Source organism: Triturus cristatus, chromosome 4_2 (genome assembly GCF_964204655.1).
Source record: "Triturus cristatus chromosome 4_2, aTriCri1.1, whole genome shotgun sequence".
NCBI lineage: Eukaryota > Metazoa > Chordata > Amphibia > Caudata > Salamandridae > Triturus > Triturus cristatus.
The window spans coordinates 938,027,537-938,052,420 of NC_140586.1; the positions used below are offsets into that span (position 1 = coordinate 938,027,537).

General features: G+C 46.3%; 1 protein-coding gene across 1 annotated transcript in view; it reads left to right on the plus strand.

Annotated features, from left to right (window-relative positions):
* The window catches only part of LOC146838979 (uncharacterized), a 196,277-nt gene that overhangs the window by 50,347 nt on the left and 121,046 nt on the right, over positions 1–24,884 (plus strand). Inside the window, exon 2 of the mRNA XM_085603014.1 lies at positions 4,386–4,391. Within this exon, the coding sequence (XP_085459140.1) occupies positions 4,386–4,391 (6 nt within the window). The remainder of the gene's footprint in view (positions 1–4,385; positions 4,392–24,884) is intronic.

A 24,884-nucleotide genomic window follows, 5' to 3' on the forward strand; every position in this document is an offset into this window, starting at 1 on the left:
CTCACCGACATCACCTTAACAACAGAAGAAATCGATATCCTGAACAAAGGTCTGGGATTTGTGCCAACGACACATCTGGACAAATTCCAGATAAGGTGCGAATTGAGCGAATTTTTTCGCAAGATAAGATTAAAAACATTCTTCATGGGTAAGGAGACACAGATTGATGACCACAAATATACATCCCTACGTGTGAAGTCAAATTTTTTCCCCCCTTCTTTGGTGATGCCCCCAGAAGTAATAGCCTTTGAAGATGCGGTGTCAAATGAGATTGAGAATTTACCCATCGGAAGGGTTACTTTTGATAACATGAGTAAAAAAGGACGTCAGGCCCTTAGAGAATGAAGCACGAGATCAGATATTGTTATAAAACCAGCAGACAAAGGTGGAGCTACGGTGATACAGAGCACCACAGCCTACAGAACAGCCTGCATCAACTTGCTGTCAGACACCAAATACTACAAACCTATCTCTAGAGACCCTACTTCTCGTCTTAGAAAAACTATAAACATTCTGACCATAGAAGCACTGGACCATCCATCCAGGGATGGATAAATAAAAAGGAACATGCGTTCTTGAATTGTGAAGACCCGAGGACACCGGTCTTCTACACAATACCTAAAATTCATAAAGGAAAAGTTCCACCACCAGGGAGGCCCATTGGATCCGGGATTGGTTCCCTTCTGGAACCCTTATCGAAATACACCGACTGGTTCCTCTGTCCCTTGGTTACTCGCATCAGGTCTTACATACAAGACACCAAACATCTATTGAATGTCCTACAGGATGTTACATACGATCCAAGACACAATGTCTTTGTATGTTTGGATGTAGAAGCATTATACACCAGCATTCCGCAGGACGAAAGCATTAGAGTAATCGAAACACTCTTACACCGGGAGGAATGGACCTGGGATGCTCCAGTCAGTTGGGTTGTCACACTAATGAGCCTAGCATTAAAAGAGAACTTCTTCAGGTTCGAGGATCAGTTGTACCTACAGGTACACGGTACATCGATGGGCAGCACATTCGTGCCAAGCATAGCGTGTTTGTATGTGGGGCAACTAGAAGAAGAACATGTTTGGACCACGAATCCTTATACTGACAACATCAAGGGGTGGTGGCGCTACATAGATGACATCCTGGTGATTTGGGAGGGTGACACAGCCACTTTGACCAACTTTCATACGTGGATTAACCAACTCAACCCACACCTGAAGTTCACTATGACATTTAACCAGGAACAGGTGTCATTTCTAGATGTCAAACTGAGTGCAAAGAACGGAGGGGTTACCAGTTCCCTTTTTTCTAAACCAACAGACAAAATAGCTTATTACATTTTAAGAGTGCTCATCCCCGTGCTCTTAGAGAGAACCTCCCGGTGGGCCAATTCTTACGAATCCGAAGAAATTGTGCGGACCTCAAAGAATACAAAGTGGAAGCAGAAAATCTGGCAAAGAAACTAGAAGAAAGATCTTATCCCAAGAAGATCATTGATAAAGCTAAGAAACGGTCCCGCAATACACCTAGAGAGGTCCTACTGGAAACACATCAGAAAGAGGAGCAGGACACACTTATATGTGTAACAACTTTTAATGCATCATCGAATGCAATTAAGAAAATCATCAACAAAAAGTGGACAGTCTTAACCTCAAATCAATTGAAATTTGAGAAACCAATGTTCTCTTTCAAACGAAACCGGAGTCTTAAGGACTCCCTTATACACACTGATTTCAGGAAGATTAAAATGCAAACTACACACCAATTGACACTATGGAACCTACCAGGGGTCACTGGCCACTACCCATACCTTATCACCTGTCCCTGCTCTTTGCGTTACGTTGGTATGACCACACGCAAGGTGAAGACACGTATTAATGAGCACAAGAGTACAATTAGACGGAACAAACAGGCCACTAAACTCACCAACCATTTCCTGTCACTCAAACACAAACCAGAAGACTTGAGATGGTCGGTGTGAGAAGTTGGCCTGGTATATGATGTTCACTAGTTAAAGTGACCACCTTGTACCATGCCAAGCAACCCTTATGGTGTGGTTGTAAGTCAACCTTTTCGGACTAGCTGCCCTAGTGGTAGCGTAGGCTAAGCAGTCTTTGAGGCTAAACTCGTGAAGCGTGTTAAGCCCGCTGTTTTACCAAATGCAACCCCCTTTTATACCAATGAAAGGACACCACACAGATATATATTCAAAATATATATGTATTTATTTCTCAGAGTAACCCCTAGTCTCTTTATGAGCACAGGAGCACAAATCGTCAAACAAGATTACAGTAGAATACACAGAAGTTGCACTTTATATGGATAGGCCCTGGTGGCCGCTCGAACCATATACTAAAATAGTGGTATAAGTACCACGAACAGAAAAGGGAAAAGGCCTAGGGCCTCTAGAATCGCTGGGCCTACAAGGAGCTAACTTCAGTTAGTGACCAGGAGGTCCACGGGTGGCGTGTGCAGAGCAAATAGTCACACGCGTGCTCCCATAGGTTTCAATGGGTGCGTAAAAAGTACAAAGTTACTGCAAAGAGGATCTTCCGGATGGGCTAGGAACTCAAGATTTGGAACACAGGCACTAGAGATGTAATACTACACTTGGGCACCGGAGTGCCAGCTTTACCTCACCCACAGGAAGCGGGTGCATAGGCCTCGAAGTGCGTCGGGTTTCTTCTATCTGTTCCGTGGAGCCTGAAGACAAAGATGCTGCAGGCGGTCGGTCCGGGAGAGATGCAGTGGATCCAAGGGTGGATCGGAGATGTTGAAGACCTGTAAGCAGAGGGGACAGTGTTCACAGTCACTAGCCAGTGACCAGCGTGGCACCAGGTGGGTACCAGGCAATGTCGGGTGCAAACAGGGAGAAAGGTGTAGCTTGTCTCTGCAGCCACGTGGTCCCTGGAGGTCGACAACGTCCAGGAGTCGGTTCACGAGCTGTCCCACGCAGGCTCTCGCTGTCGGCGGTTTCGGCGACTTGATCGAAGCAAACAAGCCTTGGCAAAAGCAATTGTTGTGGAGAACAAGATAAGCTGATGGTTCTAACCAGCAAGGTCAGAGGGATTGCTCCTTTGGAGGGGAGCAACGGCCAGTCTGGAGCAACCAGACCAGCGGTGTATTTCTTGAATTTCGTTGCCAAGATGGCTACTAGCCAGCGGGCCAGCAACCGGTTAGGCGCGTCGAGTGGCAAAATGCAGAAGGGCCCCACGCAGATCGTGGAGATGCTGGAGGGCTCACCTTTGGTGCAGATGCTGCTCGAGGGTTGGGCTTCTCAGATCCCAAAGCACAACTTGGAGGGAGCCTCGGTTGTTGCGCTTGCAGCTTGTCGTCGTCGTTCCAAGATGGCTGGCTCCACGTGTCTCGGTGCCTCCACGGGTCTCGGTGCCTCCACGGGTCTCCTCTTTTCAGGGACTGTGGATCGGGCGGTGAGAGGTCTGGAGGTCCAGGTCTTGTCAGTCTCTGGGCTCGGGCTCCGGCGGGAGGCGGCGGCAAAGCAGACGTTGATTCGCTGGATGGTGCTTGCGTTAGCAAGGTGGTCACTCCCTGACCACAGGGGAGATTTCCTTCAGTCTTCTGTGCAGCAGAATGTCGAAGTTCCCGTCTTCTTCTTAGTTTCAAGTTGATTCCAGGATGTCTGAAGTCTTAGGACACACCTCCTACCTTTAAGCGGATTCTAGGGGCCGGACTACCTGCTAGGTCCCTCCCTAAGGGTGGGACCAGGAAGGGGGGTGGTTACACCCCCAATCCTTTGTCCAGCTCGCCCCAGGCCCGGGACTGGTGTGCCCCAGGACCGGTTTCAACTGGCATATGCACCGAGGCTCCTTGTGAGCCACAGGCATGTCTGGTTTCTATTCAGCCCTACCTGACCAATACACAAAATCCTGTCTGGGGTGGTGCATGCACCTCCCCTGGCAGGAAACCCTTTGTCCACACCTCCCAAGCTGGAAGGACTCCCAGCAGCAGGAGGGCAGACTTGTGTCTGTGGTGGCAGCATCCATTTTGTGGAGCTGAGGCTATGTCTGATTTTACCCGGGTTTCAGGTACTGTACATGTCGTGTCCCTCTAGAAGGGTGGAATGCTAACCCCGTCGCCAGAATTGGCGAGGGGTTAGTATTCCAATTCGTATGACACCTTACTCGACATGTTTTGATAAAGCCAAACCAAAGATAGCATTTAACCGTGAGGTTCATAATGCACTTAAGAGTATATGGTATGACAATATCTGGAAACAGTAGAAGGAAGTTGTTCCGACCACTGCAGACAGGCTCAGCTCATGCCAGAGCACCATCTCACATGGAACCAAGCACTCTGCCTTCAGGATTGTCAAGGCCTGCCATAGGAGTGACTTATAGGTTACCAGGTGTCCCATTTAAGGTTAGGTGTAGGTATACTACACCTAAGTAAGAGGTGATTACACCAACTTACCCCAGCTGAGTGATCAGCCAGTTGTGTCAAATTGTTAGGCCAAGCCTGGGGTGGCATAATACATGCTTCAGCCCCTGGCAGGCCTTAGATACACCAATGCCCTGGGTACCTAGTGTACACTGGTACAGGGGCTCACAGGGTGATCCAACCAATTGGGTATGTACCTAGGGTACATGGAGTCCATTTTAAAGAGAGAACAGCCAGGCTGAGATCCTGAATGGCAGGATCTCAGGCCAACTAAGTCGAAAAACCAGCTAGACACTAGGCAAAAATTTGGGGGTAACCATAGTCAGATATCCACCTTCCTACAGTCGGTCTTAGAACAACCGTTTATTCCTGTTCATGTCACAGATATCACCAAATTTCTGTTCCATAAAGAACAGAAATGGGTTTTCAAACTTAGAAGTGACATGTCTGGCCTGAACGACGAAATTCCGTGGTCGTCACTCTAGATGTATGAGACATTTGACCTATCATCCATCTGGCCTTTTTTTGTCTCACATCCGTCTTTGTCAGACTTCAACGGGCACTCATTAATACACATTACTCGCAATTGTGAAATTCACACAGGTATAGTGGAATAAGTGACTTTGCATATTTGGACTATCTAGTATGTCACCTTCTTGGTAGTTGACTATTTGCTAATTACTCACACCCCCTGTTGTAATCTACTTTCACAATTGGTGTTTTTAAACTATTCTGAATAGAAAATGTACGTGAGTCTACATATCATGACTAATTACTTGTCCTTACGCACTGTTTGAGTTATTTTTGACCGTACCAAGACAATCTCGGTAACTCAGCACTCCATTTCCCAGCTATTCTAAATAGCACGCTTGTCTGAACTCAACACGTTCCGTCATTACTGACACGGAAGTGCTTTTCACGTTTTTTCGCGCCTCAACGCGATATTACGGTGTTTGGGAAGCTCGTTGGTCACCTCCCCATCTAGCTCGGATGACAGAGCGGGGTACCGACGGACAGGTGGGTGCTTTCAGTTTCTTTCCTCAAATTCCTACTGAATCGCATAACTTTCACTTCGCGCATCGGCGCGTTAATATCAGCGCGCTTCGTTCCGTAACTTTGGTGACATATTGTGTGTTCTTGAGTGTTTCTGTCTGGTCATCCCATGACTGGGAAGGCTCTCTTAAGTCCATCTCTTATGGGCCTTTACAGACAGCTAATCAATTTCAGATTGACACTGTTAGGATATTCTGTCCCTCTTTATGATGCATAACAGTGTTTTACACAATAACAACGGATGAACACGGTGTCTTCTTCGCGCTAAGATGCGATAATTGGTTTATATCGCAACACATGACAAGAAGGAGTTCCTCTTGTTCTGTTTTAAGACCATTACTCTGCCATGTTTTTAACACTTGTCTAGCTGATCGCTCCTATGGTTATTTCTTGTAACCCCCGTGTACTGAATGTCTCTTGTCCGCTGGGATTAATATTAAATATTACACCTGAATTTTCCTTTTGTAGAGCGGTGCCTCAACACCCTGAGCAGATGCCAGGCGAGGCGAGGTGCGTACCCATATTTTTCCGGGTAAGTGCACAGACCGAGTATTGATTTGACTATGGCTATACAATACTTCGATTAGGATAAATAATAATATACAAAATGTTTTTATAATATGTTCTGTACTCACACTAACATTTCACAATATCTGGCTGAACCTTTCTTTGTTTGATTTACGTCTAGGTTCTTAACCTGTAACAGTTCCATAGGGACATACAGATCCGACCAGGTTGTATGGTATACCAATTTGGTGGATAATCCTTCATTTTTCTGTTTGTATTGTTTAACACTTTTGCAGTAGCGCAATAGGGTCCTGATGAGAGCTTGGACTCTAATGTCCAGTAGCCGAAACATGTAGACCATCGATCCGACAGTTATTTGTTAAGCTGTCTACGCACTGATTTTAAAGTGACATCAAGATAGCGCCAGAATAAAATTTATAGCATCTTGATAGCCATTTTTAATAGCACTTTTTCTTCACATTCTTCATTTTTTGCACTGCAACCATCACCCTACCGTTTGTACTCACTCCTGGGACAACTGAATAACCACCATTACCATCAGAGTGGTTGGTTTTCTCAGTACAGTCCTGAGTTTCCAGATGATGATAAGCCACCTTTGGTGGGTGATGGGAACTAAATCATTTTGATATGCCTCTTGCCAATGTTTGTTTTGAGGTCTCAACTTGTTTGTTTTGTTAGTGTTGTGTGTACACAGAACATTAGACCCACAGTATCCTTTGTAAAGTGTATGTTGATTAGGGGATTTATACTGTAGCAGGTCTTTAAACTTATCCCTTGGACCCTCCCCAACCTTTCCTCCTTTGTGAGAATTCTATGTATTGAGCATTCGAGCAGCTACGGCTGCGGGTCCTTATTTTTTACACTCTCCATACCTCAGGAGAGTCTTATCTATTGCTATTCGACAGTGTCACATCATGGCAGAGTTCACTGGTCTATCTTTTAATGAAGACGTGCTACAATCCATACTTAGCACGAATCCTAGCATCCTAGATTCCTTATCCTCAGTTACAAACACCACACAGGATGATTGGCAGTCACTACTTAATCTAAAGAACTCTCATTCTCGCACCTTCATTCATGGTGCGATAATGACTGAATATTTAAGAAGCAACAGTGCCCCTATGGGCCTAATAGTGACTAATGCTCCGAGACTGTTTCTATCGGATAAAGCTTTCTTGAAAGACTGGTCACTAATCGCGTGGCGTTGCACACGCGATTGGTTGATCCTCATTATTAACACAGCCAAAAGGGTGGCGGACGCCATACTTATTGAAATACAGACACTGGAAGGGCAGATAAAGACTACTATATCTAGCGCCATTTTTAAGCGAAATTTGGAAGAAACAAACAAATCCAACAAGGAACACAAGGATACGATCCTTTTGACAAAAATCGAGAAGTTTAAGAAAGACCTGGCACGCTTCTCTTTGGAGAAGGTCTATCCCTACACTAGTGAGCAATATGTTCCACCAGAGTTTAACAAGAAAGGTAGAAGATATGGTTCAAACTACTCCTCATCAGGATCTGACGCTTACTCTACTGACTCAGAGACTGAAAATAACATGCAACCACCTAGGAGAGGAAGAGGACAACAGTCTCGTCCTCACCAAAGACGAGGCATGCCAAATCCCTACCAATCAGGAGGACCATGGTGGCCCCCGGTACCTTGGGGTACCAATTTCCCCCCTTTACCCAGCCCATGCCCCCTTTTGCAGCACCACCTCCTCCATTTCCCGGACAAACGCCTTTTTTAGGGGCAGGCCGTGGACGAAACAGAGGCAGAAGGAGAGGACAGCCGCAGGTACATTGGCAGATGGACCAGCAACTTCCCAACACCCGCAGCAGGAAAGGGCAACCACAACCACAACCAGGGACCAGCACAGACACAACGATCTAGTCATGAATCTGAGTACCAGAATTCTAACACCTTTGGAATCACAGGTCCTAAACAAAGGTTTGGGTTATGTTCCAACCAATGAGGGTGATCTGTTCCAACTTAGAGTAGAAATGGCGAAATTCTTCCGGAAAATCTGCTTACATTTCTTCTTTAAAAACAGGGAACTTACCACATCTCCGGATGATTCCTCTGATAAAAACACAGGCCTCAAAATACCATCCACGTTCAACCCTCCAACTCACTTAATACCTGATCGAGTTAAAGTGTTTGAACAAGCGGTTATTCATGACATTACTGATCTAGGTACCAGAAAAGACAAAATCTACCATAATCTCTCCAAGAGCGAAAAGCAAGCCCTTACTACTTTGGCCAATGATGAATCTATTATTATTAAACCGGCCGATAAGGGTGGGGCAATTGTCATTCTAGACACTGAGGATTATCGCAGGGAATGTTTAAGACAACTTGATGACCCTAAGTCATATAAACGTCTGACCAAAGATCCCACCCCTAGACTTACCAGAGAAATTCTCGCCTTAGTTGAGGATGCGAAAGCAGCTGGCTGGATCACAGAGCAGGAAGCTCGCTTCCTGACACCCACACACCCTGTGATGCCACACTTTTATGTATTACCTAAAATACATAAAAACCAAAGACCACCCCCAGGGCGACCCATCATTTCTGGTATAGGTTCCCTTTTGGAACCTCTCTCCACTTTTGTTGACTTCTTCCTTCGTCCACTTGTCAAGGAAATGCCAAGTTACTTACAAGACACTAAGGATGTCCTACGTCTACTTCCTGATATCAGCTATGATATGGCAACAGATCTCTTAGTCAGCTTTGATGTGGAATCTTTGTACACCTCGATTCCACAAATAGAAACTTTACAAGCCATTGAGAGTCTACTTGACTCAAGAGATTTGGACTCGATAACACCAGTGCATTTCATCATGGATTTGGCCAGGCTGGCCATGATGGAAAACTTTTTTTAAATTCGAGGAGACTATATACCTTCAAGTCTCGGGCACATCTATGGGCAGCAGTTTTGCTCCCAGCCTGGCCAATCTGTATGTCCATCTCTTTGAGCAGAACAATATCCTCATTCAGACTAATCCATTTAGAGACCAGATAAAAGTCTGGAAGAGGTATATTGACGTTATTCTGGTTATCTGGCAAGGCTCCCTGGCATCGTTGCTAGATTTCCATGCTTGGTTGAATTCCAGAAATAATTTCTTGCGGTTCACTGTTGTTTCAGACAAAAACCGTCTGCCCTTCTTAGACATAGTGATCTATCTGAACGAGGGTACTCTTGGTAGTGAACTATATAGAAAACCCCTCTCCAAGAACTCACTTTTGAGCTTCAGCAGTCATCATCCCAGGTCCCTTCGGGAAAACCTCCCAGTTGGACAGTTTCTGCGTATTCGCAGAAATTGTTCCGATGTCAGCACTTTTAATCAACATGCAGAGGACCTCTCCATTCAACTGAGAGACAGACAATACCCCAAGCGTCTAGTAAGAAGGGCTTGGAAAAGAGCCTCGAACAACAACCGAGGAGCTCTAATAGAACCCCCCGTGCCCAAGCCTCCATTGTCTAGAATGACATTTGTGAACACTTTTAGCACTTGGTCTAACCAAGTACAGAAAACGGTGCGAAAACACTGGCGTGTTTTGAACATAGGTAATGAGAATTTGCCTTATCCTCTATTCTCCTTCAAATGGGGTACCAATCTCCGAGACAGTCTCGTTCACACTAGACCGAAATGTAAAGTCTCAACTAACATCAATACCTTATGGGATTTGCCACCGGTCCAGGGTCATTTCCCATGTGGCCAATGTTCAGCATGTCCACAGACGCAGGTCACAAAGACGATTGATATGGGCACTGGCATCCCCTGGGTCCTTAAGAAACATACCAACTGCAACACAGACAAGGTTATATACCTTATCACCTGTCCCTGCTCTTTGCGTTACGTTGGTATGACCACACGCAAGGTGAAGACACGTATTAATGAGCACAAGAGTACAATTAGACAGAACAAACAGGCCACTAAACTCACCAACCATTTCCTGTCACTCAAACACAAACCAGAAGACTTGAGATGGTCGGTCTTAGAACAACCGTTTATTCCTGTACATGTCACAGATATCACCAAATTTCTGTTCCATAAAGAACAGAAATGGGTTTTCAAACTTAGAAGTGACATCTCTGGCCTGAACGACGAAATTCCGTGGTCGTCACTCTAGATGTATGAGACATTTGACCTATCATCCATCTGGCCTTTTTTTGTCTCACATCCGTCTTTGTCAGACTTCAACGGGCACTCATTAATACACATTACTCGAAATTGTGAAATTCACACAGGTATAGTGGAATAAGTGACTTTGCATATTTGGACTATCTAGTATGTCACCTTCTTGGTAGTTGACTATTTGCTAATTACTCACACCCCCTGTTGTAATCTACTTTCACAATTGGTGTTTTTAAACTATTCTGAATAGAAAATGTACGTGAGTCTACATATCATGACTAATTACTTGTCCTTACGCACTGTTTGAGTTATTTTTGACCGTACCAAGACAATCTCGGTAACTCAGCACTCCATTTCCCAGCTACCCTAAATAGCACGCTTGTCTGACCTCAACACGTTCCGTCATTACTGACACGGAAGTGCTTTTCACGTTTTTTCGCGCCTCAACGCGATATTACGGTGTTTGGGAAGCTCGTTGGTCACCTCCCCTTCTAGCTCGGATGACAGAGCGGGGTACCGACGGACAGGTGGGTGCTTTCAGTTTCTTTCCTCAAATTCCTACTGAATCGCATAACTTTCACTTCGCGCATCGGCGCGTTAATATCAGCGCGCTTCGTTCCGTAACTTTGGTGACATATTGTGTGTTCTTGAGTGTTTCTGTCTGGTCATCCCATGACTGGGAAGGCTCTCTTAAGTCCATCTCTTATGGGCCTTTACAGACAGCTAATCAATTTCAGATTGACACTGTTAGGATATTCTGTCCCTCTTTATGATGCATAACAGTGTTTTCCACAATAAAAACGGATGAACACGGTGTCTTCTTCGCGCTAAGATGCGATAATTGGTTTATATCGCAACACATGACAAGAAGGAGTTCCTCTTGTTCTGTTTTAAGACCATTACTCTGCCATGTTTTTAACACTTGTCTAGATGATCGCTCCTATGGTTATTTCTTGTAGCCCCCGTGTACTGAATGTCTCTTGTCCACTGGGATTAATATTAAATATTACACCTGAATTTTCCTTTTGTAGAGCGGTGCCTCAACACCCTGAGCAGATGCCAGGCGAGGCGAGGTGCGTACCCATATTTTTCCGGGTAAGTGCACAGACCGAGTATTGATTTGACTATGGCTATACAATACTTCGATTAGGATAAATAATAATATACAAAATGTTTTTATAATATGTTCTGTACTCACACTAACATTTCACAATATCTGGCTGAACCTTTCTTTGTTTGATTTACGTCTAGGTTCTTAACCTGTAACAGTTCCATAGGGACATACAGATCCGACCAGGTTGTATGGTATACCAATTTGGTGGATAATCCTTAATTTTTCTGTTTGTATTATTTAACACTTTTGCAGTAGCGCAATAGGGTCCTGATGAGAGCTTGGACTCTAATGTCCAGTAGCCGAAACATGTAGACCATCGATCCGACAGATATTTGTTAAGCTGTCTACGCACTGATTTTAAAGTGACATCAAGATAGCGCCAGAATAAAATTTATAGCATCTTGATAGCCATTTTTAATAGCACTTTTTCTTCGCATTCTTCATTTTTTGCACTGCAACCATCACCCTACCGTTTGTACTCACTCCTGGGACAACTGAATAACCACCATTACCATCAGAGTGGTTGGTTTTCTCAGTACAGTCCTGAGTTCCCAGATGATGATAAGCCACCTTTGGTGGGTGATGGGAACTAAATCATTTTGATATGCCTCTTACCAATGTTTGTTTTGAGGTCTCAACTTGTTTGTTTTGTTAGTGTTGTGTGTACACAGAACATTAGACCCTCAGTATCCTTTGTAAAGAGCACTACCCATGTGGCTCATGTGTGGTTTGCCCCCTAACTGAACACACAAAAGAAATAGACCTAGGCATGCAGTATGCATGGGAACAACGTTCACACACAAACTGTAACACCGATAAGGTTATTTACCTCATTAAATGCCCCTGCCAACTCATGTATGTGGGGATGACAGGGAGAAAAGTTAAAGTGCGTATTAGTGAGCATAGAAGCACAATCAGAAGGGCTATTACATCAACTAAACTCACCGCTCACTATATAGAGGAAAAACACACGGACACAGACTTGTGGTGGACAATTATCGAGAAGGTGAAGGGTGATGGTGACATGTCCAAAACCCTACTCGAACGTGAACAGCGATGGGTGTATAGACTTAAAACCCACATTGTTGGACTGAATGATTCGATACCGTGGAATCAACTCAATAAAAGGTAATTGACTGTATATCTACATCTCTTGATAGAGAGGTAGTACCTTTATCAATTCAGGGAATCGTGACCCTTAAGTATCCCTCTCCCAACAACACATATATCTAGGGCGAATCAATAATGTAATGTTTCCAAAATCACGTGAATGAAGTTACCTAATTGTGTCACTACTGGGGCTGTGAATGTGTAATTGATCATTACAAATCTTAAGCACAACGCATTTCATTACAACCCATTCCACAATGATCACCTTATCTCCCACGCCCCTGAGATCATGGTAGATCACAGGCAGGATCGGATTAATCAGATACTAAGACCGTGATGCAATTATATACAAGTCCAGCCCCTTCACTATGAATACTGAGACGAACATTGAAAAACATCTAAATGTTCATTATGGCGGAATTTTCGTCATTAGTGTATTGATAATGCAAAATCGTATAATATGATTGGGTATCTCCAGCCCTACAGTCCCAATAAGTTGAGTTTTCACACATCTAATAGAACGAGAAAACAAAATGATATCTTCATAACCCGATATACCGCTGGGAGTCGCTGAGACTCCTATTCCACATTACAAACATAACCTTTATAATTTCCATTGAATATTCATAGCGCAATCGGAGCGGTCCTATTTTAGAACCGTAACACCCATGATTCATGCTAGTGTCACGTTGACATACGTTTCACGACCATGAATAGGCAGGCCACTAACAGCATTAATGTGTTGATTCCACATTAAAAACTGAGCTGTCCGAGTTTAGCACTACAATACCCATAATTCCTGCTAGAGTCTCTGTGACTTCCATTGCGCAACCCGGAAATGGGCGTGACACCATCCAATAGACATCGATACATTTATAGCGGGAGATCGACGTAACTCAGAACCCCAAGCAGTGGAACCACCTCCAAATAGGACGGGACGAGGGGCAGGACCCTTGATGGCGTGAGTAAATATGAAGCCAAGTCACGAACATAAGGTATGAGAAGAGGGCTGGCTCCCTCGGGGTCCAGCCTCCAGCACTGTTCTCATGGATATTGTCCTTTGTTTTGATTTGTTTTGTCTCCCCCATCACAACTGTGGGCTCACGGTTCGGGTGACTCAAAAATTGATTTATCTCTTAAACTTGAAATGAAAATGAAATGAAATGAAAAAGGTATTTAATAAAGCGCACTGCGGCCAAGCGGCTTCCTGGCGCTAGGGGCCTGAATCAGAACTCACAAGATCAGCTCGAAGGACTAGGAGGGGAACGCCTGGGAGAAAAGAAAAGTTTTGAGGGCCTTACGGAAGTGAGAATAGATGGGAATAGAGCGAATAGAAAGGGGAAGACTATTCCAGAACTGAGGGGCCAGGACTGAGAACCGCGTGCCACCCGTTCTGGATTTACGAAAGCGGGGAATGTGCAAAAGGGAGAGAGAGGAAGAACGAAGAGTGCGACAGGGGGCATACGAGGAGATAAGAGAAGTGATGAAGAGAGGAGCAGAACGGGAATGAGCCTGAAAGGCTAGGCAGGCCAATTTGAAAAAAGATCTAAAGCGGACAGGGAGCCAGTGAAGAGTCTTGAGCGCAGGAGTGATGTGAGAGGATTTAGGGAGGGAAAGAATAAGTCGGGCAGCTTGATTTTGAATGGCCTGAAGTCTGCGGGATTCAGAGGCGGGAATACCCACATACAGACCATTTCCATAGTCGAGGCGGGAGGTGACCAGGGCCACGACTATGGTTTTAAGTGCATCAGTAGAAAAGACCCGTGAGATCTTCCGGATAAGACGGAGGGACAAAAAACAAGAGGATACAACAGAGCTGATCTGGTTATGCATTGAAAGGTCGTGGCTGACTTTGATACCAAGAGTACGAACAGAGGCGACAGGTAAGGGAGGGGGACCGAAAGAGAGGGGCCAGTGCGCGGGAGACCAGGGATTGGAGGGACCACCGGTGAGGACAAGTTCCGTCTTGTCCGGATTGAGTTTCAGGTGATTGGCACTCATCCACTCAGAAATAAAAACTAGCGCAGAACAGAACTTAGGAAGAGAAACAGGGGAAGAGGACAGATCGAAGATGAGTTGAAGGTCATCTGCGTAGTTGTACACAGAGACCCCCAGCTCAAGAAGAGATGTAATAAGAGGTTGGATATAGAGATTGAAAAGAAGGGGGGAAAGAGAAGAACCCTGGGGAACCCCACAAGTGACCGGGCGGGAGGGGGTGGAAAAGCCGGAAAGGTGAACCGCCTGGGATCTCTCACGAAGAAAGGACGCGAGCCAGGAAAAGGCCGCGCCCCGGATACCCGCTGATCTGACACGGTCGAGAAGGATGGAATGGTCGACCGTGTCAAACGCAGCGGATAAATCGAGGAGAACCAAGGCTTGGGGAAGGTTAAGATCGGCTTTTCCCTTTAGTTCGTCCAGAACCGCGAGAACCACCGACTCCGTGGAGTGGCCCGGGCGGAAGCCCGCCTGATGGGATGCCAATAGGCCGTTCTCCTCAACGTAAGTGGAGAGGCAGGAGGTGACGTGGGCTTCCAGGATTTTACCAAGGTATGGAAGAAGGGAAATAGGTCGAAAATTAGAAGGAAGAGAGGGATCCAGACCGTTTGTTTTTAAGATGGGAAAGACTATGGCAGATTTGAAAGAAGAGGGAACTAATCCAGAGGCCAGAGAAGAATTGAGAAGAGCAAGAGGAGGGGCGGGGCAGTTAGTGAAGAGAATTTTGAGGATACGAGTTGACGCGCAGTCCGCAGGAGAACCAGACCTAACTTTAGCTAGGTGTAACGTCCTGGCTTTCTCGGGGTTGGGACAAACAGACGACGGACCAGAGAAATGGAGGTTTAAGGATGATTTAATACACAGATAAACAACTACAGACAACAAAGAATACCGGTACTGGAATCACCAGTTAAAGTACGATACCCATTCACAGCTCGTCTAACCGTCCTCCGCATGCACACCGGACCCGGTATGCTCCAACGGAGGGCACAGTGCTAAGCAGTGGCCGACAATGCCACTCGACCGCTGTGAAGGGTAGTTCCAAGGTTGTGGAATCTACGGGGGGGCACGTGGGAGTCACCCGGCCGGGCTCTCTACCACCTGGGAACAGCCGCTCTACCAGTATCCCCCAGAGTACTGTCACAACACAAAGACGCTGGGAACACCTCCTAGTGTGCGTCTCTTGTATCCGGGTTTAAGTGATGATACCCAAGGTGGCGCAGAGAATGGATGGGAGCAGCCGCTCTACCTATCCCAGTTCTCCTACGAGTGTCGATGGCTAAGATGCGGAAACACCTCCTGGATAGCGTCTTAGCTATAAGCGTGTGTTTACCCATGGAACGAGGGTTGGGAGCTTCGGCTCGCACCAACCTCGTTTTCTCCAAATTGTCAGGCCGTTGGGAGCTTCGGCTCTACCAACGGGACTTGTGCCCAATGACGTTGAATACGGCTCTCAGAACAGGACAGGACACGGGCAGGAAGTACACACCAGCACCTCTCCTCCGCTCCTTAGAATGTTCCTTCCGCCGCTCAACTCACCAACGGGTCCGTGTACCTCAACCAGGTACTCCTGCAAAGATCAGAATATCCGACGCCGAGTCCCAGTGATCTTCTCCTTAAGTAGTACTCTCGGCGTTGTATAACCATGACTCTTGAGTTGCATAACATGAAAACTAGGCGTTACCCTTGGTGTTATGTAACCAGAACTCTTGAGTTGCATAACCTGAAAACTAGGCGTTCCCCTTGGTATTATGCAACCAGAACTCTTGAGTTGCATAACATGAAAACTAGGCGTTACCCTTGGTGTTATGTAACCAGAACTCTTGAGTTGCATAAGGCAATTGTTGCCGGAGGGCATTCTGGGAGTTGTAGTCCGCTCTCCTCCAAGCGCACCAGGTTCACGGAAGTGGCATCGTGGGAGGGAATCCATGTGCGGGAGGGGATTCCTGACAGTACATCCCCCTCCCATCAGCGCCCCCCATCAGGACCAGCACAGGAAGGATATCGACGATGGAACGACGATACCAGACGAGGAGCGTGAACCCCCGCCGCAGGTTCCCATGACTGCTCCTCGGGTCCGTACCCCTACCATGCCACCAGATACCATAGTTTGCCCCTGCGCCACTTGGAATCCAAGATACCAGCCACCTCGTACTCCACCTCCGAATCCACAGTCACCGACACCGGCGTACGAGGCCTCACCGCGTTCGCGGGTTTCAAGAGGGAAACGTGGAACACGGGATGGATCCACAGGGACTGGGGCAGGCACACTTTCACGTTCACCGGGCTGATGCATCGAAGGATCCTATATGGGCCCATGAAGCGGGGATGGAATACGCTACTTTTCTTGAATCTCATGTGCCGTGTAGAGACCCAGACGTAATCTCCAGGTTTGTAGACCGGTCCAGGCCTTCTCCTCCTATCAGAAAAGGCTTTATACGCGGCTTTAGCCCCCTCCAGGGCAACTCGAGAACTCATCAAGGCCTCCTTGATGCGGGCCACCCTCTTGGCTGTTGTCGGCAATCTGTCTTCCCTGACCGGGTGCAGAAACGGCAAGAACCAGGGATGATGGCCGTAGTTACCATAAAAAGGGGAGGCCTTGGTGGAACAATGTGTGGCGTTGTTGTACGCGATTTCCGCGATCCAAAGTAGGTCCACCCACTCATCCTTCCCTTGCTCTACAAAACAACGTAGATATTGTTTGAGAGACTGGTTCAGGCGCTCCGTCTGGCCGTCCGTCTGCGGGTGATAACTCGTGGACATGGCAGACTTGACGTGTAACGCCGAACGCCAAGTTTTCCAGAAGTGCGACGTGAACTGAGACCCCCTGTCCGACACGATCACGTTGGGTAGGCCATGTAGTCTCACTACATTCTTCAATAACAACGACGCCAGCTCTCCTGCCGAAGGTACCTGTTTGCAAGCGAGGAAGTGCCCCATCTTCGTGAGATAGTCCACCACCACCAGTATGGCCGTCTTTCCTTGATCCTTTGGTAGCCCGACAATGAAGTCTAAGGATATGTTTTCCCAGGGTTTGGTCGGTGTAGGAAGGGGTTGGAGGAGTCCTTGCGATCTTCTGTGGTCCGATTTCATGGATGCGCAAACGGTACATGATGAACACCAATTCCGGACGTCTGTTCTCATGGCAGGCCACCAGAACTGCCGTCCTAGGCTCGCTACCGTCTTTTCGACACCCAGATGGCCGGCACAGGGAGACACGTGGCACCAGGTGAAGGCCTGTTTTCGAAGCCTAGGCGTGGGTAACAACATACATCGTCCTTTCACCGGAATCCCGTCCTTCATTTGCCACTCCTTGTGACTGTGAAGCCACCTCCGCCACATGAAGGTATGGGTCCCCTTCTGGACCCCCCTGAGGAACGTCTGTGGTTGAATCACCCCTATCACAACTCCTGGAGGGATGATGGAATGTTCGGCAACCGGCTGCGGATCCCTGGCATTCGATTGCCTCGAAAGCGCGTCCGCTTTCCTGTTCTCCGTACCGGGTCGGTATGTGATGTGGAAATTGAAACCGGAGAAAAAAATCATCCACCTCATTTGACGGGGAGACAAATGCCGTGCCGCCGTCAGAAACTGGAGGTTCCTGTGGTCCGTATACACTGTAACCACGTGTCTTGCCCCCATTAACAAATGCCTCCACTCAGCAAATGCGTCCTTTATCGCGAGTAGTTCCTTCTCCGCAATATGGTAATTGCGTTCCGCGTCATTCAATTTACGAGACATGTACGCCACAGGATGGAGCAAACCCGACACCTCATTCCTCTGAGACAGAATGGCACCCAGCGCCACATCTGAGGCGTCCGCTTCTACCACATAGGGTAATTCCGGATTCGAGTGAGCTAGCACCGGGGCGGTGCTGAAGGCCTTCTTGAGGGCCACAAATGCTGTTTGTGCTTCCGGTCCCCACACGAACTCCTGAGACTTCCTTAGTAGTTGCGTGATCGGGGCTACCAAGCCAGAAAACCCCTCAATAAAACGCCTAAAAAGTTGGCAAAGCCAATGAAGCTCTGGACTTCCTTTACTCCTCGGGGCACCGGCCACTCCTCCACCGCTCTGATCTTGCGTTCCGCCATCTCCTGTCCGTTGGGGCTCAGCATCACCCCAAGAAATTCCACTGATGTGACGTGGAAATCACACTTGCTGAGTTTGCAGTATAGCATGTTTTCCCTCAGTTTTGTGAGAACCGCGGATACGTGCTGTACGTGTTCTTCCTCTGAGTTGGAGTAGATGAGTATGTCGTCTATATAAACGACCACGTAGATATCCAATACCTCCCGGAACACCTCATTGAGGTGAGGAAATATGAATTTTTATGATCAATTGTGTCCCCTATCTTAGACCCCAACGGCTCCATGTACGTGCTACAAGTACATGTATGTTCCCTCCACTTCCAGCTATGAAGACGCAAATACATTTGTGTCCAACGTTAACATGACCTCTTTCAGATCCACCATGAATGGGTCGAATATTCCGTTCCTAAGTATACCTTGCCACCGTCTTTATATGGTGTACCTTTCACGTTTTTCAGCTCTGGCAAGTTAGGCCCTGAGTTCTGCCATCGAGCCTTTTCCTGCCTTCTGCCTCTGAATGCTCCAGCATGGACCTGCATCTGTATCCATGACCTTTGTCTTACTTCCTGCGCGGCTAACGGTGCCTGGCTCGGCCTGTTGCCTGCCAAGACTGTATTTAGCCTTCAAGTTATCTGCTCCGCTCCTCGAAAAATACATTCCTGTCTAGTAAGTTTAGGTAAACGTCCTTCCAGCTGCAGAGCAAAGGGCCCGGCCTCACTGTCTCCGTGCAAGTAATTCATAGCCCCTGTTACCATGGTAGGCCCATGCCCCCTCGCATCTCATGTAGACACGTAGACGCTTATACACGCACTAGCAGTCAGTGTAGAATAGCCTCTGCCTGAGAGACCTTTCCTTCCAGATAATACAGTTCTTTAAACACAAGATATTAGATACGATTTGGGATTAGGTTGTTCTGACATCCCAGACTTCTGTCTCCTCATGTAGGGCTAAATGTCAAGTCCCCTTCACCCTCCAGTTATACGTCAATCACACGTCATGCTACTGTGCGCGCATCTCTGCCATGTATTTCTGCTGACCTTGCAGGATTCTCTTATGGATCCACCCACCTGTGACATCCTCATAATGACGTTTCTAGTACACGCCCTTATGCACGCCTATTGTAACGCCTTTTTCATTACGTATGTGTATTCTTATCTCTCCTCTCAGCTGTTACGCCTCCTGCATCTGCCTTTACTGTAATGCATTGACTATATATATGATAACCTGTCAATAAAGTAGGCTCAATCCCTTCCCGAACCTTCGTGGTGACGGAATCCGATTGCCTGGTTCGAACCAATTCCTTTGTAAGGAATAAACCCCTTTTAAAACCTCAAATATCACGGATTCTGCCTCTTATTTATTCTGAGTTATCCTTATTGAATTTTACCGCATAAATTAAGTACAGGTAATTTAAAATTTACCACATAATTGGTGCCCGAATAGGGACTCCTCCCCCACCCCACGCGCCGGAGGTGCGTTGCAGGCCCGGTCTCCTGCCACAGCCGGACGGACAACTACGCGTACCCGCAGGATTTCCTGTACCTCCCTCAGGCTAACGGAGGTGACTGAGGCTGCGATCAACACCCAGACGAGGCGGTGAGGAGTGCGGAGGATCCCGACCAGAGCCTAGCTGAGAGAGCAAGATCCGAGGTATACAGAGGCCCACCAGGTTCCGAAGTTCCGAAGTATCTACGTCACGAGTCGAGTCGAGTCCAGTCTGGTCTAGTCCAGTCCAGAGTTTCCGAGGCCTTCCGTTCCGTGCTTCCCGGTGAGTACCGTTGCTGGGGACGCATCTAGACGTGCGCATTAGTTTGTGCCGGTCAAGACGAGTTTGGGTACACAGACCCGGTCTGCACTGTTTTAGCGGTGTATCTGTACTGTTTAGCAGTACATCCAGTATTATGCAGTTAGCTAGTTTTATTCTACTTATCGTTGTTCGATTTAAAATGTTTTAATGTGTTTTAAATGTCGTGGTATGAGTGATCGTTCGATCTTCATTACTGTGTTTATTGTATTAATTGTGTTCAAGTCCGAGTAAGAATCAAGTAGCGAGGTTTAAGATGCCGTTATTCTCAAAATTAAGACAGATAAAAACTAGAAAAGGGATACTCGAGGAAGCCGTTCCCATTCCACCTAGGGACACTCCAGGGTACTTTATGTACCATAAACATGGCCTAGATGCCGTATTATATCTCGCTTTATGGGTGGACTACACCAAGGATTTAGCAGAGAATCAGAGATGGCCCGCTGCTGGGACATGGGATGCAGATTGCATCATGAGAGTAGAAGAAGCATTATGGAAAAAGAAAGCTAGACAGTCACAGAAAGATGCCATTGAATTATGGCGTAAAGAATCGCATAGACGCACAGAGAAAGCGCTCAGAAAAGAAGAGAAAAGTAGGGAGGATTCAGACAAAGCCCGAGAAAACGTATTAGTTGAGGAAGGTATCCGAGTAAAAGCAGAACAAGTAGACAGACAACGAAACACTCTTATGAATGGTATGTATCCTCTTCTGGCCGAAGGTTTACCTAAGGCCACCCTGGAAGTACCAAAAGATCTGCCATCTCCATTGCTTCCGACTAAATTGCACCACAAGACCGCAAAGGACATTTTCCTTTCTTCCTATTTAGACGATGCAGCCCCCGAATATGTTAATGTTCCGCCGCCACGCACACCACCTGCTAACGGCGCTCGACCCCGAGATAATCTGTCCCCACCTCTGCAGCAACATACTACTCCTCCCGTTCCAAACCTTCCGCCCGTTCCTCCACTCCTTCCTGCACCTATTCTCCCTACCTTACACCCAACAAATCCTTTTGGACCTGGCACCTCAGGAGGTGCGACAGGAGGTTTCCATACGCCACCACCAGCACATCGATTGACTTATAGGGATTTAGCACACCAACGTACACCTCAAACAGCGAATTACGACATACTTAAAGAGCCTCTTACAGACTGTAGATATGATCCAGTACCCGGTAAAGACGACAGAATGATGCTATCATCAGTACGTCTACGACGAGTTGCGAACTATTTAATGATACTACCAGGAATGATTGATCATCTAGACAAAATATATCACTTTGTCCAAACAGGGCAAGGTCCTGAAAGTATTGGCGAGGCCATGGCATACCAGAAAGTGGACACGCAAAAACTGTTGTTACGCTTCTTCATAAACTGCCTGATAAGAAACAGAGATAGGCCAGGTGTAGACCCGGAAGAAATGAAAGCACTTAACAAATGGGGTCAGAATATAGCAGACGGAAAACATGATAAACAGAATAGTATAGAAAATATGTACCGAAGGATCCGAAAAACAGTAGAACAAATATGTGAAAGAGAACAGCCTGAAAGAGAAATAGATGCAGATAAGACTGAATCCTCGGGGGAGGAGGAACAACTAGAAATGACAACAGGACAATTACAATTACCAGCTAGAGAAATGATAGCTTATGTAGGTAAGGGAAGATCTTTTAATAATTCAATGCGTCCGATACGTCCAGAAAGTAAGAGAATTTTTCAAGCAGCCATGTCAAATCCAAAGACCCCTGAACACTTATTTCAGGCTACTGATAAAATACTTCAAGAACGAATGGGGTACCATGTACTCGATTCTATGGATGAACAAGAATTAGCCAGGTCAGCAGTACAATGGGCTGACAGTTCTGATAAATATAGTGATGACGCGCTAGCACACACGTTTTTGAATCTTTCACCAGACGAACAGCGTTTAGCTGGTATGTACATGATACAACACCTCCTTATATTGTATAAAGGCCAGCACTCCGATCCTGGTCCCCTACCTGATATACTGATAGAACTACTCATGAAGAAATGGAGAGGTCTAGGTACCGATCTAATTAAAGTAATTCTAGAACATCGGCACAGATACAGTGCCTTCCTGTGTCCACAGCTTGATCCAGCTCCCTCCATGGAAAGAAAAATGTATTACATAGACAGACAGAATCCCTTACGCGAACTGCACCCAGTTAGAAATGATGATAATACTTTTAGACGCGTGTTTGTGTACACGCCCATAACTAAAATAGAACTATTGGAAATGAAAAAATTAGTGCCCAGCCATGACCGAGATCCAGCAGGTTTCCACCGTGAAATAAAAGACATGTTACTCATGGGTGATTATACCTATCCTGACATTATGAAAATATTAAAAGTATTATTGCCTGCCGGTATTTACGAGAAACTCAAAGAAAAAGAATGGGAGGTGGGAGAGCAAAAGATTGATTGGACAGCATTAGAAAACGAAGAAAATACCCGAACTCCAGGCCTAGGGCTTGGGGACAAAACTAAAGCGTTACCAGGATTGTTAGTACAAGTATTGCCACGCTTATTAACTACGAAAAAGGAAGACTGGGGTGCAATCTCAGCCTGCAAACAGAAACCCGATGAAGACACTAGTGATTTTTATTCCCGATTTGAAAAATGTTTTGGTATTAATAGCGGTCTGAAAGCAAGTAGCGATTCATATCCACATCTTTTTGTAACAAAACTAGTCGAGAATTCCCTGCCCCAGGTTAAGAACAGAGTATTGAAAGTCGAGAGCTCTTGGCAAGCTAATACCCCTTCACAAATGTTACAAATGTTACAGTACCACCAGAATAGAATTAGAGAAGAACAAGAACACGAACAAAGACGCATGAAAGACACAAAAATGAAAATGCTCGTCGCCCAGTCAGTTCCAGCTGACGGTCATAAAAAGGGTGCGACACAGTCCAGTAATTCAGCGGTTCCTGTTAAAGGGACATGCAACTATTGTAAACAGCCAGGTCATTATATAAACGATTGTGCAGTTCTGAAACACAATATCTCTACGGGTAAAACCAAGGAGAGACCGCGTCCACCTAGACAGGATCAGCTCCAACCACAAGTACCTCAGAATGTACAGCCTATGCAAGCTTCACAACAGACCGTAGCAGTACCACAGCCACAGCCTAGTGCCGCAACACAAAACACGACACAACAGATGTACCAGTATGCACAAAATGACTATCCCGATTATCAGCGATACACATGAAACAGCCTAGAGAGGGAGGTTGGCTTGCCTCTTATTGAGGTTCCTGTAGATCAAGAGGGTCCTTATATACATAGTCAAGTATTAGGGAAAGACAGAAAGTTTTTAATTGATACAGGGGCAAGCAGAACAACTATAAGTCACGACGAGGTTCCAGGGGCACCCCTCTCAGGCTCACAGAATGTTTCCCTTGGATTTTCAGGAAAGCCTATTGTTAACGAAGTATCGCAACCTCTTCCTCTTGCAGTTGGTCCATTGACACGGACTACAGATTTATTGCTTACAAAATCATGCCCAGAAAACTTGTTAGGTATAAAGACACTGAAAGCTCTAGGAGCTGTAATATGTTGTTCCCCGGAAGGGGTACGACTATTTTTGCGTGACTTTAAAGGTCACTACGTATTTAGAGACATGGATCACCGGTTACAAAATGTCCCTGCACATTTATGGGCACACACTGATGTAGGTTGTATGCACATTACACCATATCGAGTCACACTCAAAGCAGGAGTGGTATTACCACGAATTCGACAATACAAGTTACCTCCAGATGCTGTAGTGGCTTTGCTGCAAATCATTGACGAGCTCATTGCACAAGGAGTGGTTGTGGAAACCGACTCCAATGTATGTAATTCTCCTATCATTCCAATTCTTAAACGTACTGATCCAAATGCACCCCCAGTTTATCGATTAATTATTGATTTGCGCGAATTGAATAAATGCATTGTACCACAGTATCCCGTGGTTCCAGATATCTCTTCATTATTGACAGCTATTGATTCAGAAGCAACGTTCTTTACTGTAATTGACCTCAAGAACGCCTTCTTTAGCGTCCCAATCGATCCGGAAAGCCAATATTTGTTCGGATTCTGTTTAAATGGACGAAGCTTCAAATTTGCACGCGCACCTCAAGGATTCACAGAAAGCCCCAGCATCTATAGCCAAGCACTGAAAAGACAACTTGACAGTATCCACATGCCTGTTAACACTACCCTGCTTCAGTATGTCGATGATCTGCTGATCACCGCCCGAAGCGAGCCCAAATGTGAAAAAGCATCACTGACGGTTTTACATTTTCTGGCCGACAAGGGGCACAAGGTGTCCCCTTCGAAGCTGCAATTCTGTGTTCAGCAAGTTGTGTACCTTGGGCACTTGCTGTCCAAAGGGGGGAGACAGCTCACACCTGACCGCATCCAGTTAATTGTAAACATGCCACCACCCAAGACACAAAAGGAGGTGCGGGCCTTCATAGGCCTCACTTCGTACTGTAGACAATGGATTCCCCAATATGCATTTCTAGTAAAGCCACTCATTCAGTTGACAACCCAGGAGGCAGCGACTTCGACTGTCCTCCCTTGGACTCAGGAACATACACAAGCTTTTGAAGACTTAAAGAAAGCCTTATGTCAAGCACCTGTT